The sequence below is a fragment of the Sphaeramia orbicularis genome, chromosome 22 (assembly GCF_902148855.1).
Source record: "Sphaeramia orbicularis chromosome 22, fSphaOr1.1, whole genome shotgun sequence".
Classification (NCBI taxonomy): Eukaryota; Metazoa; Chordata; class Actinopteri; order Kurtiformes; family Apogonidae; genus Sphaeramia; species Sphaeramia orbicularis.
The window spans coordinates 43448165-43467104 of NC_043978.1; the positions used below are offsets into that span (position 1 = coordinate 43448165).

At 37.8% G+C, this 18940-nt stretch overlaps 1 protein-coding gene across 1 annotated transcript; it reads right to left on the minus strand.

Annotated features, from left to right (window-relative positions):
• Window positions 1–469: 469 nt before the first annotated feature.
• On the minus strand, window positions 470–18060 carry wdr35 (WD repeat domain 35). Its single transcript, XM_030127372.1, has 28 exons — window positions 17683–18060; window positions 17446–17563; window positions 16507–16578; window positions 16306–16398; window positions 16098–16226; window positions 15819–15952; window positions 15545–15710; window positions 15302–15447; window positions 14426–14551; window positions 13068–13253; window positions 12873–12908; window positions 12086–12146; window positions 9656–9800; window positions 9277–9346; window positions 9057–9110; window positions 8870–8979; window positions 8569–8788; window positions 8405–8485; window positions 8009–8145; window positions 7366–7569; window positions 7068–7214; window positions 6220–6352; window positions 5998–6108; window positions 5222–5386; window positions 4972–5112; window positions 4727–4883; window positions 3135–3375; window positions 470–883 (listed from the first exon to the last, which is right to left on the minus strand). The coding sequence occupies exons 1-28, from the start codon at window positions 17704–17706 to the stop codon at window positions 733–735; spliced, it is 3558 nt and encodes a 1185-aa protein (XP_029983232.1). The 5' UTR covers window positions 17707–18060; the 3' UTR covers window positions 470–732.
• Window positions 18061–18940: the final 880 nt, after the last annotated feature.

The following is an 18940-nucleotide window of genomic DNA, read 5'->3' on the forward strand; positions in this document are numbered from 1 at the left end:
CGTTCCAACAGATTTGATGTGGTTAAAACACTGTTCACCGATGCCTACTGCTAACAGTAGATGGCAGAAGATGACCATGCTGCAGGTAGGTCAGAACATCTGCAGACAGCTGAATTAGGTTTTTGTGTAACCGTCGGTGTTATTTGCATTATTGAAAAATCACTTTGCATGTGAACAGTCAGACTCTCTTAAAATAAACTGTACTTGATCAGACTTTCTCACTGCAAAATGCTGAAACACAAAACAACAGGCTACCAACCAAATACCAAACTCAGCTCTTCCCTTTTGTTCTCATTATTTACATTATTTGTTGCTCTACGATCCAAGTATTGTTCTCATTAAGGGCTGCTGATGTTGTGGACATCGATCGCTATTTTCTAAACAGCTTCGTTGGTGAAAATCATTGGAACAGCCAGGAAAGAAACTAAGATGGCAATAAAATGTCAGCACAATGAAATCATTACTATTATTACAGCATGGTATGGACTTGAGGGTTTATTCACTATCGACACCAATAAAAAAATAGTTAAGAAAGTAGTAATATCCATGAAAGCAGCTTACAATATTTAGGAAAATCAAAGAAAAGTTACCATCTGCATGAAAAAAGACACATATATTCAAACTAGTAAAAACAAGGGCTGCAGTGGATGTGTACATGTTCCCTTTAGGATGAATGAAGTTTACCAGTATGTTTTAAATACTGGTTGTGTGTGAGATTTGTGGAATCTAGCCTCATACGACCGGACTGTGACACAGCGGGCAGCAGTTATATTTGCTGATCTCCTGCTCCAAAGCGAAGTGTTTACACACACTGCACATCCAGGTCTGGTACTCCTGGATCGGTAGACCTGTCACAATGCATGTGGGTAACTTGCCTTCAGCCCTAGAGGTGAAAAAAAAAAAAAAAAACAACACATTTAGTTGGTGTCTGCTCGAGAGATACATTACATATGGGTAGACAAAGAGTTTCAGTCAGAGGCCTATTAGTCGATGTCTCTGCTCCTTGACTCTGTTGCTCAATACAAACTCTATTAACTCTCAGCTCATTAGAACCAACTATTTGCCAATAATCACTCAACATCCTATTAGCTGCATGATGCTTAACAACAATAGACTCAGTGGATGATAGTGTTAGAGGGTAGTGATGAAGTGGACATCCTTTCTTTCAGTGCCACAACAAGGGTGTAACCGAGGTGTCAGATCCTCATACGCTGGTTGATGTTGCACACTTTTGGCAGTTTTGATGGAGTCTGCACTGCAAAAATCAAAATCTTACTAAGTGTATTTTCCTCATTTCTAGTCAAAATATCTCATCACACTTAAAATAAGACATAATCACCTAAAGAGTAACTTTTCAGTGAGATATAAGAACTTGAATTAAGCAAAAAAAAATCTTGAACGAAGCAAAAAAATCTGCCAATGGAGCAAGTTAAAATTATCTTGGTAAGATTTCTTGAAATAAGATTTTCAAGATCTATTGTCTAAAAATAAGTTCTTATATCTCACTTACAATTACTCTTTAGGTGATTATGTCTTATTTTAAGTGTGATGAGATATTTTTACTAGAAATGAGAAAAATATACTTGCTAAGATTTTGATTTTTGCAGTGTGGGAAAGTTAATTTGTGGTTCACTGGTACAAATTACTTTAAAATTTATGCTCCTGTAGCTGCACTTTATGTGATACAGTCATTGAAAAAATTATTAGACCATCAAAAGTCATCAGAAACAATGGTTATGCAATCAAGTACTAACTCCTGTGTGTATCATGTGACTATAACAGATAGAAAAGAAACCATGGAATGCCTAAAAGCACTGTTTTTGTCAGTACAATGCCATAGATATTGATGTAAGAACTTAAGTGATTTTGGTTATTATCAAGAAAACTATGGACAATGTCTAGATATCAGCTCTGAAATTAAACTCTTATGAGCTATTTTTGTTGTTATCATTATATTTGTCCAAACAAATGTACCTTTAGTTGTACCAAGCATTAAAATGAACAAGAAATGGAAGAAAACAAGAGTGGTCTAATAATTTTTTTTCACGACTGTATATGCATATGCACTTTTTTTTGCTTGGTTGCTAAGGAATGTGTTTTTAATGGTGAATGTTTTTTTTAATGTGTTTTTAATTATGTATGTCATTAGCTTCATAGTATAATTCCCTAAACCATATTTTTGGCCAAATTGAGATATATACATAAAATGAATCAGTAGACGTAGGAGAGTTGTTACGCAGATATCACAATTTGACCAAAAATATGACTTTATAGCAATTATGCTATGAGGCTAAACAATATGTTTTTATATGTCTGTTGTTTAATACTTTGACTGTTTTTATCTTATCGCTTAGATTATTGCACTGGGACCTGAGTACACATTTTGTTCTTTCCTGTGTAACATGGATTAAATGACAAAATGAACCTCAAACCTTGAATCTAACGTTAAATAAAAACAGCATCCACCAAGTTGTTTGAATGTTAAGATAAAAGAAAAAAGTCAAAATTCCACACTTCTGGGAAAGAGTGCATAGCATAATGAAAGACATTTTGATATATGTGATACCCGGGGAATGTACAGTTATGTATCTTGGAAGTTTGAAGAACTATGTTTCAGAAAAAGAGAGATATTTAACCAAAATATTATTGGTCACATGTAAAAAAACAATAACGAGGAACTGGTGCAAGGTTGAACCACTCACTACAACCCCAGTGGCTACAAATCATAAGAGAAGTCTACACCATAGAGAAAATAACCCATCGACTTAGAATGAGAGTAAGTGTCTTTGTGACTAAGTGGGAGAAATGGACACTGTATGACACAGTGAACGATGCTTAAGGACTGACAGACTCGAATATATGTTCCTTATTTTGATGATAGATATCAGTAACCATAACTTATTTCTTCTGTGTTTGGTTTTTATGTAACACATCTGTTTTATTTCTCTAACTCTACAATAGAATCCATAATTTGAATATGTAACTTTATTAAAATGTGAAAAACCTCAATAAAAATGTGAGTATAAAAAAAAAAAAAAAAAAATTCCAAACTAAAACTGTCCCTACAAAAGCTTTGCAGTTGAGTCACAGGTGTTTGGAGCAGGATATGGTTCTGTACCAACTGGTGCTCTCACCCCTCTGGTAGTTTATCCAGCTCCACCATGCGGTTGTCCTTTGGGGCATGCTTAGTAAAGATTTCCAAGGCCAGATCCTCGTAAAGCTGCCGCTGTTCGGGGCTCAGACTCTCCAAGGACTCCAGCTTGATGAAGGCCTGCGAGCATGTACCGAAGGCTCGGTTAGCGGAGGCGCAAAGGGCAAGCAGGGAGTAGATCTCCACCGGTGGGATAATGTCCTCATACTCACGCAGGTGAAGCGCTAGAAGACAGTGAAGTTAGGTCAAGTCTAGGATACTAAAATAACTGAACTTATATCAGCATCTACAGGCTAAAGTCCATTTCACATGGGACTAGTATAACCTGTGGACCTCCAGGGACTTGCATATGAACCTCCCATGTTTGTGTTCAATGCATCGGATTCATAAGGGTTTTTTCACTCCAATTTATTGACATCATTCCCCAGTTCTCATGTCAAAGACAGGCTCATGCTTACAGATACCTGTTCAAAGAAAATACAAGAAAAATGCTCCTTAATGTAGCTCTCATGTATGACTTCCATCTCATCATTTTTCTCAAGGATTTAAGTCCTGCTCTTCCATGTTTCTTGACATAAGCCTCTGGAATTTGTAAAAAAAAAAAAAAAAAAACCCTAACTTAAAACTTTGATTTCTCATCACCACTGCAGGGTTCACAGTTCTAAACCAGAAAACAGCGGAATAAATGTGTGGAAGAAACAAAAACCATTGTAAATCCCATCAAATCAGAGTGATGTTGATTTACACAGGTCTAACATGAGGTAATCTGCACTGGAAGTTTTACTTCACAATTTACAGACATGGCAGATTTGCATAAAATTAAGACCACAGACCACCTCCTTAATTGCTGTACATTATCAGAGGTCATCAGGTAATCCTGTCCAAATGAGGCTCTAGTAGTAGTAAAAGTAAAAGATTAGGTCTTGGTTGTTTGGTTTTTTGTATCTACTAGACTCATGTAAAACCACACTTGATTTCACACGTTCAGCTGATGCTAAACTAACACAAATACACTTATTATGCCAAACTATGGCATGAAGCATCCATGTGGATTTATCATTTATTCCCACTCCTCTTTTTCCATTCCTCTTAAAAGGGTTTTTCTGGTGCAGACATTGTAAATTAATAAATGCTCTTTATGTCTTGCCTGGTATATAAGAAGTTCAAATACATTCAGATATAAAAATCTGAAAAAAGTCAGACAGTTCTTACAGTGGGTTCATATACAACACAAACAGTTATGAACCAGAACACCTTGAAAAAACTTTAAGCTTTTCAACTCTTGGAGTAACCTCATGGCTCTGTTCCCTCTGCAGCTTTGCCTTGTACTGTTTAAGAAGTAAATGAGGGAATTTTGAGATTACACTAAATAAGCAATTAGCAATAATGCACTAAATGACCTTGTTCAAATTAAAGAGAAAGACACACTCCCTCTTAGAAAAGCTTTTACATGTACTTAGTTAGTTCCAGCAGAAAAATGTTCAGTATTTAATATAACGTAACAGCTCAGATATGTGATTTTAATTGTAGTTTTTACTTTTTTGTAATATGCTGATGTGTCATGTGAGAAGATACCTGTACGCATAGCATTCTCCATGTAACCTGCATATAGCTGCCTTTGAGCAAGCAGGAAAAAGTGATATGCTTCCGCCCCGCGCCAGGCGTGGTACACGATACGACTGTCTGAGGCAGATGCATCTTCCTCCAGCAGCCCAGCAAGAGCAAACGTTGCCTAATTTAAGGAAAATACAGGGTAATCTTGAGCTTTCAAAAACTTTGATGAGCTCAATTTAACTATTTTCTTAAAAAAAAAAGTTCACCTCAGATTTTTTCCCCTTGACTTTAGTCTGCTGCGATGTCTTCACTTGCTCATGGTAATTTTCAACAAGACGCGCTGCCAGGACGTAGAGCTTCTTTACCCTCAGTGGACGGGTCCTCTTCTTCGCCTCTTCTTCTGCGATCTTTAAACAGCAGCCAGTCAATATATACACGCACACACATCTCAGGGGGAAACACTTTCCGTAAATGAACTGCCTTGGATACTCAAATATGATGAAAATATAAACCCACCTTAAACATGACCTTGGCTGCATCTAGGAAGTGGTGAGCCTTTCGATACAATTCCACCGCCTCTAGAGTTTTATTCTTCTCGAGAAGATGTGAAGTATATTTAGAAAGAAGAGATTTAATCTCCTTCATGTTGTGTGTCCTGGTGAGTTCCACTGCTTTGTTCCACTGCAGGAGGAATACAGTCAGAATCATAACATTAGTTATTTTATTTGTAGTTTGTAAAGATTGTAATCCAACATTTTAGCTTTGAGGTAAATGCAGTTTTGAATATTTGCATATAAGAGCATGTGAGGTGACATTCTAGATCCCAGCAGCTCCCAATCTGTCCAAAAATGACCCATAGCTGCATAAATAACACAGTTACAGTTACACCCCATTCATTTCACAGTATTATCACAGCAGGAAATTGTTGGAAAGGAGGAAGTTGGCATTGCTAATTACTTCTCTTTTTTTGGGGGGTTGATGCAACATAACAATGAAGCCAGCTGTGGATGGACTTAAAACAGCTACAGTTTGTGTGTCATCCTAGATCTAGACAGTGCTTGTGAGCCATTTTGAGACAAACACGGATAAAAAAAGAACACTACCATTTCTTTCTTGAAGCAAATGTTAAAATTTACATTGGAGGAGCATAGTTCACACCCCGGGGCTAAATATCACTCAGGATGTGGACAGGAGTGGGAGGACAGCAGGTGCCACAGTGACTGCTGTGGTTGGATCTGAGGTTCTCTGATGTGTTCCTCAGAACCACCTCCAGGGTTCTGCTGGTCTCTCACCTGGTTCAGATGGACACAGGTGTCCACGGCAGCTTTGGCCTGGTTACATTTCAGATAAGCGTTCACCGCCTGCTCACACATGCCCACGGTGGCAAACATCTGTCCAATCTCCTACAGAAGGAAAGGACAACACACTTACTCATGCACAGTGGATTAATCTGAGTTCAGTGTTCAAAGGGAACATGAAACTGCTTTTTTGTCTCAGATCTGGGTTTGACTCACGGGCAAAAGTTTGTGATTCTCTGGTAACACGCTGGTCAGCCTCTCAAGGCCGTCGTAGTCCTCTAACATGTAGTAGCATTCTGCCAGCCTCTCCTGGTTACGACCTTGAAGGTAGTAGTGCACTGCATTGACCCTTTTGAAACAAAGAATGCAGTCTGTCATTTAAGGTGAATAAAAAGCAGAACAAGAACTACAACTACAATTATATTTTATGATTGGTTTATTTACTAATCTAAATCAGTTAAAGGTCCAGTGTTAATTGTGTTGTGGAAATGGAATATACTCATAATTATACTGTCATTAGTGAATAATCACACAAAAATAACAACTGTTTACATTTATCGAGAAGCAGGTTACTGTTCAGAGTCTCTCATGTTTCTACAGCTGATCTGAAGGGCCTTCCTCTTCTAATTTTCTCATTCTACAAGTTAATTATAGGGTGTATATATTTATTTTTATGCATTTGTAATAAATTAAGAATTACCAGTAAATTATAATTTTTTCACATAGGGTGTCTGTGATGTGGCCACAAAATTAATCAAATTTTTTTCATCGTTATGGGCAATTTACACTTTTGATTAATTATTTTTTGGCCACATCAACTGATGTCAAAACATGTTTCAAAATTACACTACATTATTTCTATACTAAAACTATATATGACCAAAAAAAACACATTCACAATGAATATATTACAGTGAATTTTGAATCTTAATTTTTCAATTCAGGCATTTTTCCATGATTTTCAGAAAAGAAAATCTGAGTTTATCATATTAATTTGATAAACTGCCTAGCCCTAATTTCAGTATTTATGAGCTACAGATGGATTTATAACAAAATCCCAATACCACTTCTGTCTGTCAGCAAAGTAGTCTCCGATTGCATTGTGAGCCTGTTCCAGCAGAGCATCGTCTGCGTCCCCAGAGCCACTTTTGAGCAGCTGAAGCACCCTGAACCAGTCTCCCAGTTTGATCCTAAGGCCGATGGCAAGGTCCCTATGAGAAAAGAAGCATCCACTGATCAGCATTAATACTCTGGATAAACACCTCAAAGTATCTGAATACAGACACAAGAAAACAACCAAGACCTGAAGTGAAAAACAGGACAGTCGGGTGTTAAGTCATTCCATTTTTTGACCTTAAATACCTGCGGTCCATGTCCAGGTACATGCGCTCAGCTTCCTCAAACCTGCTGAAGTACGCTGCCACTTCTGCCTGTTTCATGGGCTCACTCTGCAGGTTACCAAGGCGCTTGACAAACTCAATGCCCTGATAGTCTTTGCAGCGGACGAAGGCCTGCTCAGCCATCTTTAGGTTCAGTTTCTGGAGAGCCGCCTCAGCCAGCAGACGCCTGGGTACAGGTTGACATAGAAATGAGTCAGCAGTTTGATACTAGCACTAGTAAGGATGAATGAAATCATTTTAATGTGCGAGTATTAATTTGCCATCCAAAACCAATGCATCTGTAAATACATTCTGAAGCACCCACACAAAAAACAGGGAATCTGTTTTCATGTCACAGATTGCAGCAGGGATTGATTGCAAGATTTTAATTGAAGATGTAAAAATGGAGACAACACTGACGCTCTAATAGACTTAATAGGAAACATTACATCATCTTCCAATACCAATGTGCTGTATATACTTTGATAAAAAGTTGTGTCGGATATGTAGTGGTGCTCATCTGACCTAACAGACTTTTGAACTATGTGTTTTTTAACTTGGATGGTTGTTTTTGCTACATACAGTTAACGCTGAATCAAAAATAAAGGCCACCATTTGTCAGTTACCAGAGTCTTGGATGTGGATTGTCTTCAATAAATTGTGAAGCATCCTCAATTCCAACTTTTTCTATCAAAGCGCGACTGTCTCTCAGGGAACGGATCTCAAAGTTGATGAGGTTATCTTTGTTAGGCCTCTCTGGATCCTATAAAGAAACATAACTGATTTGTCACACAGAAAACACAGAGCACACGTGAACACTTCCAAAGTATGACAAAGTGCACAAAACAAGCAAAACTGCAAATTTATTATTATTTTTTTCTCATTTTTTGGAATTACCGCTAAGTGCACATGTTATTTAGCACAGATATCATGACAGGGCTGCAGTAGCTCTATTCAAACCATCATGTAGGTTAAAGAAGTACAAGATGGAAAAAAATACAAGTCAGTATTCTTATGTTTACCTTCATTATTTCATCAAGCAAGACAGATTTGATTTCCAGGTCCTCAAAGTTGCAGATGTATCCAGATGTTTGGATGGGTTCCTATTGTTATGGTACAATGAGTCATTGTATTAACCTCTGTGAATCACACACACTGACAGTCATGAAAGGGCTGCACCCCTCACCTCTGGGTCCAGGTTCCTGAACACATACATCCTGGTCTTCTCCATCATGGCGAAAAGATCGGGGTTGTCATTGGCCCACTTCATGTCCCAGACATCCTTGCGTTCAAACTTGGATGGATCCCCTGCCGCTGCCTGATTCCCAGTGCTGTCGTCACTGGAGACGCGGACCTCCAGATCCAGCAGAGTCAGCACACCCGCAATGTCGATAATGGCCAGACGGCTACAGAAAAGAATGATTTTATTTGATATTACTACAAACCTGAAGCCCAAAACTCAAACTTAATCTGCAAACTCAACTTGCCTGGAGTTGCAGTTAATGGAGAGATAGTAGGCTCTGTTGTTTAAAGTGTATTTCTGCATGAGAACCACATTTGGTAGACTGTATCTGTGGACAACGCCAGACTCACGGCCCTTTAAATCCAAACAAACACACTGTATTAATTTTAGTTTGTGCAGGATTGTATCATCAAAAACAGAGACGTACGTACCACAATCAGGGTCTTATCTGTCGCTGTAATACAACAGATGGGATCTCGCGTTGCCTGGAAAAAACAGAAAGATACATGTAGATGATCTGGATGTACCAGACACTTCCCTGTATAAATTTTATTATAATGTCACTTTACATTCGTTCTATACAAATACTTTAATTTTGTAACTCAACTTGAATGAAAATTTTATTGACAAGGGGAAAAATTTGTCTCTCACTGTGAAGGATTTTGCAAAATCCAGCCCGCTGTCATTTGATCCGGTTGGATTACTGTCAATGTGATAGACCCTGAAAAGGCAGGAAGTGAGGGTGGATGAGAAAGAATCAGAGACAGACAAACAGTTCACTGAGGTGAATTTAGGTCCAGGTGCGAGGACAGCCCTGGCAGAACATTAGGTCATGGCCGGCCTGTCTGGAACCTCGGTGACATTCATCTCAGATGAATAATTCTTTTCATGGCTCTGTCAGGACCAACACCCTACGCTGAAACACGGAGCCGAGGTTTCGTCCACTGACTCGCAGAATGTGTCCTTGTGGTTATCTTGCCTCCCTGTAACTTTCCATGATCTTTTTTGATATGTGCTCCAAAAAACTCACCTCTCTCTTCCCTCCTTCTTAGTTCTGGTCACTTGGTTGATCTCCAGGGCAGTTAATTTCTTTGCCACTCTGTACTGCCACATGTAGAATGCCTCTTTGGATGCGGTGATCACATGGGTTTTGGTCATAGTGACAAACAGTGGATCTAGAAGAAGAAGACAGATTTTATTTACCTGTTTGTGTCATTTGATTACAGCTAAATCTGTTATTGTAGTTAAAAGAAACTAAAGATATACAACGGACTCAAAACAATCACTCCAACATGAAGTAACTGAAACAGAACTGGAGGCAAGATCATCTTTGTTTTAGTTTATCCCCAGTATTAATGGTAAAGTGTCTTTGCTGAAGATGGAACATCTGAGAAACAATTATTTTGCGAATCATTCTTGACGTCAAGCATTTTTCCCCCTACTTACTCTATCTAACCTCTAGAAATCCAAACTTTCCTCATAATACCCGAAAAAACAATAAGAACAAAGCTAAAACTTGTCAAAACCTCAAAAAATGACCTTTGGCACTCGCAAAAATGAACCAAATGACATGAAAACATATAACAACTGTAGCAAGAAGCAAGAATTTAGAAGAGGCTACACCCCATGTGTAGGTCTTGATAAATTTTTCCTACAATAAGATTTGCACCACCACCAAAAGATCACATAAGGACAAACCTCACACACCCCTGACCTCACACTCTTATTATTCACCAAGGTGGGACATGCACAGTAGACCCCATTGAGACCACTGAATCGTTCAGATCTGCAGACTCTGAAGCGTCGTGCCTTGGCCTGGGCTGCTCTGCAAACATTCGCTCATGTGAAGCAAAGACGGAATGCCGAATATCTGTGAGATGTTAAGCTGTGGTCACCTGCTCAATATCTATTTGCTATAGGATGCAGTGCAGGAATAACTGTGGGAAGAAAAAGGCAGGATGCCAACCACCATCAGACACCTCTCTATACACAGTGTGTGAACTCTCATACTTTAGTGGGTAGACTTTAAGACCATCCACTATGTAAACTTTGCAAGGCAGACAGCTTGTTTACTGATAGTCGTCATTTTAGAGATATACTATATTTCAAATAATGAGCAGGGCCTTTTTTCACCTCAACTACAGAAGATAACAGGCAGAAATCTGAAGCAGGTTTACATCAGAAACAGTGATACAATTTTCCCCGTTAAGGTTAATGCATTATGATGTTAAATCTGCACTGCTTGATAGTGTTAGTGGGCAAAACTGCCATAATTACTTTTCAGCATATTGAAATTCAAGTGGTGTGGGAGGACATTAAATTCTGCATCTATTCCTTCCCTATGTTTTCAAGCTGTTGAAAATCTACATTGGCTAATCACAGGTATTTACAGACAGGTAGGGGGGGTTAAACATGTGTTTCACAATTGAAAATACAGATGTGCCACTCTACTCTGTGTCTTGAAGCTTAGAAAAGTGGCTTCATTTTAACATAACAGCTTGAAACAGCCTCAGGAGTATTTGATGTGTGTTTATATTTAGTCTTTTGGTTTGGACTGAGAGGAGCGAGCTGCAGAAAGAAGGTGCATAGTTCCAAATTTTGGCATTTTTCTTTTCTTTCAGCTTCTGCAGCTTTTGTACAAATTCAACACTTCTTGTTACCGATTCCTTGTTTCTTTCTTGTTCAGACAGATAAAAAAAGTAGATTTTTTTTTTACCTATCAATCAAATATCAACTTTTTTTTTAATCTGTCTGACAAGAAAGAAACAAAGAATCTTTATACTATCAGTAAACAGTATGAACCTGATCAGACTTCTTGCTACCATTTTATATTGAAACTCTGCAAGGTTTTTATTATAAAGACTGTATAAAGACTATAAAGATAAACACTTACATTTTTAACATTTCCCTTATGGAATAAAAGCCAAGAAAACTACAAGGTCTGTCTTTTGCAGTCATCTTAGTGAAAAACCCCCACTGTGTTTAACATGACAATACTGTGAGAATAAAGGCATTGTATTTGTTTAAAAAGCGAAAACTTGTATTTTTTTTTACTATCTGTATCCCATCCAAAAGAACACCTCAGTTCTCTAAACTCAGTTTGAGTCCAAAAAGTCCTTCTACCCCAGTATTTTTTAATTTCCCATAAGATATGTTTAGCTCTAACATTAACATACATGAACACCCAGTCACTGACTTGACACGATAAAACTCCAGATGAGAACAAATGTGTTGTATTTATTAAACTGAAGCAGTAGAAGTGTATATTCTACCTAAAATGAACGCTCATACAACAGGCACCAAGAGTTTATCCAGTTTTGTTTTATATCTAGTGTGTATCTGGAGGATCAGCCTTTATTTGGTCATGTCAACCACACCCCTGGTCCTTATCTGACATGTATTTTAAATGTATTTGATGAAATCCTGTGGTAAATGTAAAAGTTTAACCGTATAAACTTACCGATGTCAATGTACTTTGAGTCCAGTGGAGTCCCAATGGAGTTACACAGAATCAGGACGTACTGAAAGACACACAGCAGTGCAACCTTATTCTCCAGGTCACTGTACGCTCCTGTGTCAGTCTCTGGCCTCATTAATGTAATGCGTCTGACCCTCTCATTCACTCGGCTGGTCCCGTCTCACTCCACCTCCCCTCCAACTACTCTTCCTTACCCTCCTGTCACTCACGTTTTTCACCCTGTTCTCACTGTTTGACCTACTACACCCTCCACACACACACCTGTCCTTCGTGGTCAGTCCCCTGCGTATACTGTATATCCACCTGTCCACATCCACATCCTGTCCACATCCACAATCCCCTCCTTGTGTTTGGGACTTGTTTTCAGACTCTAACCTCCACCTGCCTCTGCCTACCTCTTCCTCACATTTATTCATTCATTCATCTTCTGAACCTGCTTTATCCTCACTAAAGCAGGGGGTGCTGGAGCCTATCCCAGCTACCTACGGGCGGAGGCGGGGTACACCCAGGACGAGTCGCCAGTTCATCACAGGGCTGACATATAGAGACAAACAACCAATCACTGTCACATTCACACCTATGGGCAATTTAGATTATCTAATTAACCTATCAGTACATGTCTTCAGATGGTGGGAGGAACTGTTCTTCACATGTCTACTTAATAATAAAGACATTGATTGAAGTACATCCTGGAGTGGGTGTGCTCTTTTCTGCTTCATTACACAAAGAATCCTTATTTTGTTGTGTGCACTTCAGATTTGTACATTACCCTAGAATGACTTCCAGCCTCTAATTCAGCATCATCCTGTGTGGCGAATTAGAAAAACAGAAGATAAGACAGCAAAGAAAGGCAATCCCATATTATGTGTATGTCTAGATGTACTGCAGCAAGCATGAGCTGAGTCAGGCATTAGGTTCATACTAAAGTACTGATATCATAGCAGCTTTATATGCATTTTTCTACCTGAGGCTGAGTGTCGTCTGCTTTACTGGCTAGAATGCAGAAATCCCCTGAGGTGGTAATGGACATCAGGCTTTTAACATATTTGACAAATTTCTCATTGTTTTTGGTGTCCCAGAATACCACACAGTACTCTTGCCTCTCTGGCTTTGTGTAGGCATATACCACCGTGCTGCAACAGTAGCCCCACTGTGAAGAGACGACAGAGAAAGGAAGAGATTTAGGATTATAAACCTGTGTGATGATGTACAAAGAGACGCTCTGGTAGTGGACTATGGCAAATAAAATCTTGTCACCTTCCTAAAACAATACCTCATTTAGCTCATAAGTTACTTTTTCAGATTCTCAGGAAACACAAAAATGTAACCACTTAAACACGGAGAGATGATTTAGGCAAAAAAGTCATTTTATCGAAAAATTACTTAATCCATGAAGACCCAAACATCTACTGGTGACCAAAATCATTTACTGATATAAAAAGTTAAATACCTGTTGATCCACTAATGCTATCAATCCATGTAAATAATTGGTGTAAAATGCAGTTTGTCATCAGATATGACCCATTTGGACGTTCAGAGGCTCAGTAGTTACCATGGAAACACCATCATCTTCAACAGTATTGATTCACCAGTAAAACCCATGGAGTTGGATCGATGACAGTGGATGGAGACGCATGTTTTTATGTTCAGTTAATTATATATTTTCCTGAAAAAGCCACTTTTTCTTCGTTTTTTTCTGTTTCCGATATAACAACCCTCAACTTTAATCTGAGCTTTTTCTTCGTTTTTTTCTGTTTCCGATATAACAACCCTCAACTTTAATCTGAGCTTTTATAAACATCCACGTGATCAGTAAATTAATATGGGAAAACACCTGATTTTCACTTAAGAATGCAAAATACTGAGCATAATATTAGAACAAATGGTGATAAATCACTCAAGAAAAGTTAAAAATAGAGAAAAAAATAATTTGGGAACTGCCACAAAAATAGCACAGGGTCTCTATGGGTTAAGCAATTACTTGAGGAAGGTGATGATATGCTATCTATGAAATAATTGTAGAAGAGTCGTTTTGGTCACCCCTGTGTTTCATCAACAACTAATACAATATACAACACAACTGTTTAAACAAAGTCTGCAATGAAAGTATTTTTATTATTCAACAACAAATTATGTATTTTTAGACTTTGCAGTATTTGGATACTACTTTATCAACCAGTTGACAGCAGTGTGCAAGTGTAGATTAACCATGATGTGTAAGCTTATGATTTAGGTAAGCATCACTGCAAATATATGAGATAAAAGTGTTAGATCTGACAGACAGGAACAAATGACCCAGTATATATTAGCATTCACATTTACCTTATAATCTGGCCTTATATTGGCAAAATAAATGTAGGAGTCCACAGCCAGGCCGATACGCAGGCCTCCTCCCTCCCAGGCAACTCCTGACATCTGCTTCCCCGGCACTTTCAGAGTCCTCAGGTGCTGTTCATACAACAAACATATGTGTTCTTATGTCATATTGACAAAGTTAATATTTTAAAAATCTAGTGAGTTAGATTTAGAGGAATGTAAAGTGATTTAAATGGAAAAACAGAATGCAATGCTTGTAATTACATTTTGATTCATGTATAATCATCTGAAAATAAGAACCATTGTGTTTTAATAACTTTAAATGTTTTTCTGCAAAAACGTAGAAGTGCAGTTTTAACAATATTATGCCTCAGGTTATTATTTACACGTGAATCACCACTTACAGATCACAGTGGATCTAAAAAGGCACAAAACATTTAGTAACAGGTAGAGTATTGTTAAAATTCCACTTGTTTTCCTTTAGAAATTTCAGATTCATTGTTGTTTAGGTTATTCACGTTTTTTTGTGAGAGTTTGTATATGTAAACATTTTCATCAAGTATTTTTACTTTTCTCACACGAAAATAAAGAGAAAAATCTGATGTTGTCATATTTTTTTTATTTATTATGCTATTATTTTACAGCTCCAATCCACTTGAGATCAGATTGGGCTGAATGTAGCCCCTGAACTAAAATGTTTTTCCCCTTTGACTGTTAATGTCTTCAGTGTAATTTTTCCACTTTGCAAATTCATCCTGGGGGCCAGATTGGACTCTTTGGCGGGTCGGTTTTGGCCCACGGGCCACACATTTGACAGCCCTGGTATATACCTCATCTTCATGTCAAATATTGTGCATAAGGGAATAAAGTCTTCACCCTCACCTCTCCAAATGGAGTGTAAAACTGCACCACGTTGAATTCTTTGTCCATATTTGAAGCTCTGAGGGAACCTGCCACTGCCAGCACACTGCCACAGTGGTTCCACTGGATACTAACGACATTCATCAAAGTGTCGATACACACTGGGTCTGCAAAAATAAATCAGAAGGACCATTAGTAAACAATCCATTAAAGTGAATACGGCACAAAATCAGGCAATTTTTGGCAATGGGCTTGTTTTCTTACTCTCATCATTCTCGTAGCGCATGATCTGGCATCTTCCATTGTCATAGCAGATCGCAAGACATGGACAGTCCGGCTCAACATAACCTCCAGTTCCTGCATACCAGTGGATACCTGCTATACTTACAGCTCCAGTGGTATTTGTCAGACAGCAGATAGTCATTTTAATCTGAAACATAACACACATCATGAAAAAAAAATCAACATAAGATAGTATTGGTAATAAAAGCAAATGTTTAACAATTCACCAAAATTTCTGTTGTACTTAAGAACTCACTATAAAGTTCCCTTGATTGTCATAGATTTGCACTTCCCCATTGGCCATGCCGAAAAGAAGGATCTTGCTGTCTGGAGACCATGCTACATGAGCAAGCTGATTTCCCTTTAGCTCCTTTCCCCAAATCCGGTTACCTAGAAAAAGTTCATATACTGCACGTGTTCATCTTTTTTTTCCTCTATTTGAACAAACCAGGGTGTGTGTAGTGATTTTATGCTAAATCTAATTTCCTAATCTCCATTTATTATATTTTGCCAACCATTGTGCAAAGCTGTTTACCGTCTACAGATCCAACTATGACCGCTCCGTCTTCGTACACAATGCAGATCTTTTGTCCGTCAGCGTTCCAACTCATGCTCCTCACCACTGATTTGTTCCTGTTGTTGATCATTTCCTCATACCATGCACCTTTAGCAAGAGACGGAGCCAAACAATTACAAAAGGCAAATATTTTATAAAGCAACCCTATAGCAGCATCTATAATTACCTTTATAAAGCATCCACACAATGATGAGTCCATTCTGGTCACTGGTTGTCAGTTTTTCATACTGCTCATTCCATGTGACTACTTGTACTGCACCTGCAATTGTAGTATTCATATAGTAAATTGTCAGACGTTTGTTACTGTGACTGAAAGTCCTCCATCACACAGAGTGACTGATACCAACATGATGTAATGCCAACTCACCACTGTGTCCCTCTAGAGCCTGGTTCATTGACAGATTACTAGGTGCAGCAAGACCTTTGAGTTTGGCATCATCTGTTGGGATATAACAGTGAAAGAGATCCATTTAAAAGTATAATAGATGAACAACAGAAATTAAACAACTTTTGTAAAAAGGGCTGACACTCATCTACAGCATAAGCATAGTAGTTTGAAGTTAATCAAACAATACAGAGCACAGTCAGTAGCAAATTGTTTTGTTTTGTTTTTTTTACATCTTGCTTATGCAATACTAACATAATAAAGGTCAGTCAGTCTACAAGATGAAGCGGACAAGGTGGTACCATTTCTTCTTACAGTGACTGGACATCAAGGCACCAGAACAAAGCCAAAAGGCTTATGAAAGACTCAACAGATTTCTTACACAGTGTAAGAGACATTGTTTCAAAAACCCGCAAATCTTAGTCACATGGGCTCTACATAATAGCTCCGACTGTGACAGATACACTTATATGCATGGCTAAATACAGGGGGCTTCAATCATCAAACACAGCATTTTACAGTCTTTTGCAGTGTCCTGTAGCTGAACTATATGAATAATAACTACAAAATTTAAAAAAAAAAAAAAAAAAAAAAAGAGAGAAATAATTGTTGACTTCAAACAAGGTCTAGCTCAAATCTTTCTGTCAACACTTAAAATTTCACAACTAATGGCAGGTGGCACGGTAAAGCTGATTTTAAGTTATGCCAACAACAATAAATCTAATAATTTTAACAGTTTTATAAACCATTTCATGAGTTAAACAGCAATGGATCTGTATTTGTACCCTGTATATTGCATGCGTTTAGAATGGAATGTTCTCATTAAACTTGTTTTCTCATAGTTTGACCAACCAATTGCCAACTGAATCCTGGTGCAGCAGAAGAAACAATGACTTTCTTCCTAGACTGTGCAGGACTCACCTGTTTGACTTTCCAGCTTTAGTACTCTTAGGAGACCATCATCCCCTCCACATGCAATAAAGCCTTGATCTTTGTTCCAGGACACACATTTTAGATGAACTTGATTGGGGATAGCGATCTATAAGACACGGTATATTAAAACCACACTGTTAAACACATTCTTATGTCTTAATTGACCACAGAATAGGAATCGTTAAGTGGCTATAACCACAGGTGGCTGCAATGTTCAGTACTCACCTTCTTGCTGAGGTAAATAAACATCGTGCTTACAATCGCTATCAATCCAAAAATGTATATTTTCGACACTACCAGTCGAGAATTTGAAAACTGTCCACCTAAAGCATTCTTTTAACTCACATTATGAGGCCTCAATATAGTAAATATGTGCGCTTGTATCGTTAGCGTTAGCTTAACTAGCTTGAGTTTAGAGCTTTGCGACACAGTTATCCAGAACCAAAGAGGTTATGCGTCAAATATCGTCACTCAAAGTTAAAGGACGACCACGAGAACAGTAAACAACGAAAGCAAACTGATAGTGAAAACTTTAACTTGGCATGCAGTGGTTTTTGTGTAGTGTTATAGCATTACTACGCAGAGGCTGCAGCTTCCCTCGGTCTCCCGTAGTAACCGTACACCGGAAGAAATGGGCTCGAGGCTCTCTGGTAATTGTAGTTTTTTTTGCGGTTCGCTCTGTTTCTGCTCTAACAACAGGGACCGTCCCCTCTCTGCGCCAGTAGGATATGGTGTTCCTTTTGACTTTTATTTTTTTTATTCCTTTTGACTATATATTTAATTTTTTATTGTTTTGTGTTTCTATTCACTAGCAAACATTTTTTAACAGATTTTTAAATATTAGTTTATGTACTACGATAGCCAAATTAGCGATCCCAATATAACAAATAACAAAAATACATGAAAATGTTATGCGAAACTAAGTCAGTACATTTAATACAGTACGCTACTTCAGTACAAATCTGTTTGTACTTCACATTTCCGTTGTGCCAGTTTATATTTCTACTCCATTACATTTCAGAGGAAGTATTTTACTACCCTATATTGTATCTGTTTCCTGCCTATGTGACTTGATTTTAATATTATATCATAACTAATCTACACAGTAACCACCTAACTAAATCTAACTTCGTGTTCATTGTGTTGCTGATGAAAAATAATATTTTATAATAATATAGCACCTTAAAAAGTGTTCTTGTGCAGAGTACACTACCTTTAGTTTTGGTACTTAAAATTATATTTTGCTGAAAGTGCTTCTTGTTGAATTCTTGCTTGTTTTTTTTTTGTTTTTGTTTTTTTTTTTTAAATTATTATTATTATTTTTAACTGAAATTAAGGTTTGAATTGTTTTGTTTTTACACCCATATCCAATTCAAAAAACAAACAAAAAAAAAACCTGTTCTATTTTGCTTCACTGCATCATTGATCTGAGATTCTGTGAGCAGTGTTTGCTTGCAGATTTCAAGAATCGATAAAAAATTTA

Bases quoted from the DNA above. Each gene is read 5' to 3' on its own strand.
- wdr35 (XM_030127372.1), bottom strand. From the start codon at position 17,706: ATGTTTATTTACCTCAGCAAGAAG. The intron at 12,909-13,067 runs GTAGAAAAATGC...TTCGCCACACAG, and splicing joins CAGACGACACTCAGCCTCAG to GATGATGCTGAATTAGAGGC. The intron at 8,486-8,568 runs GTGAGGGGTGCA...CCATAACAATAG, and splicing joins TCAGGAACCTGGACCCAGAG to GAACCCATCCAAACATCTGG.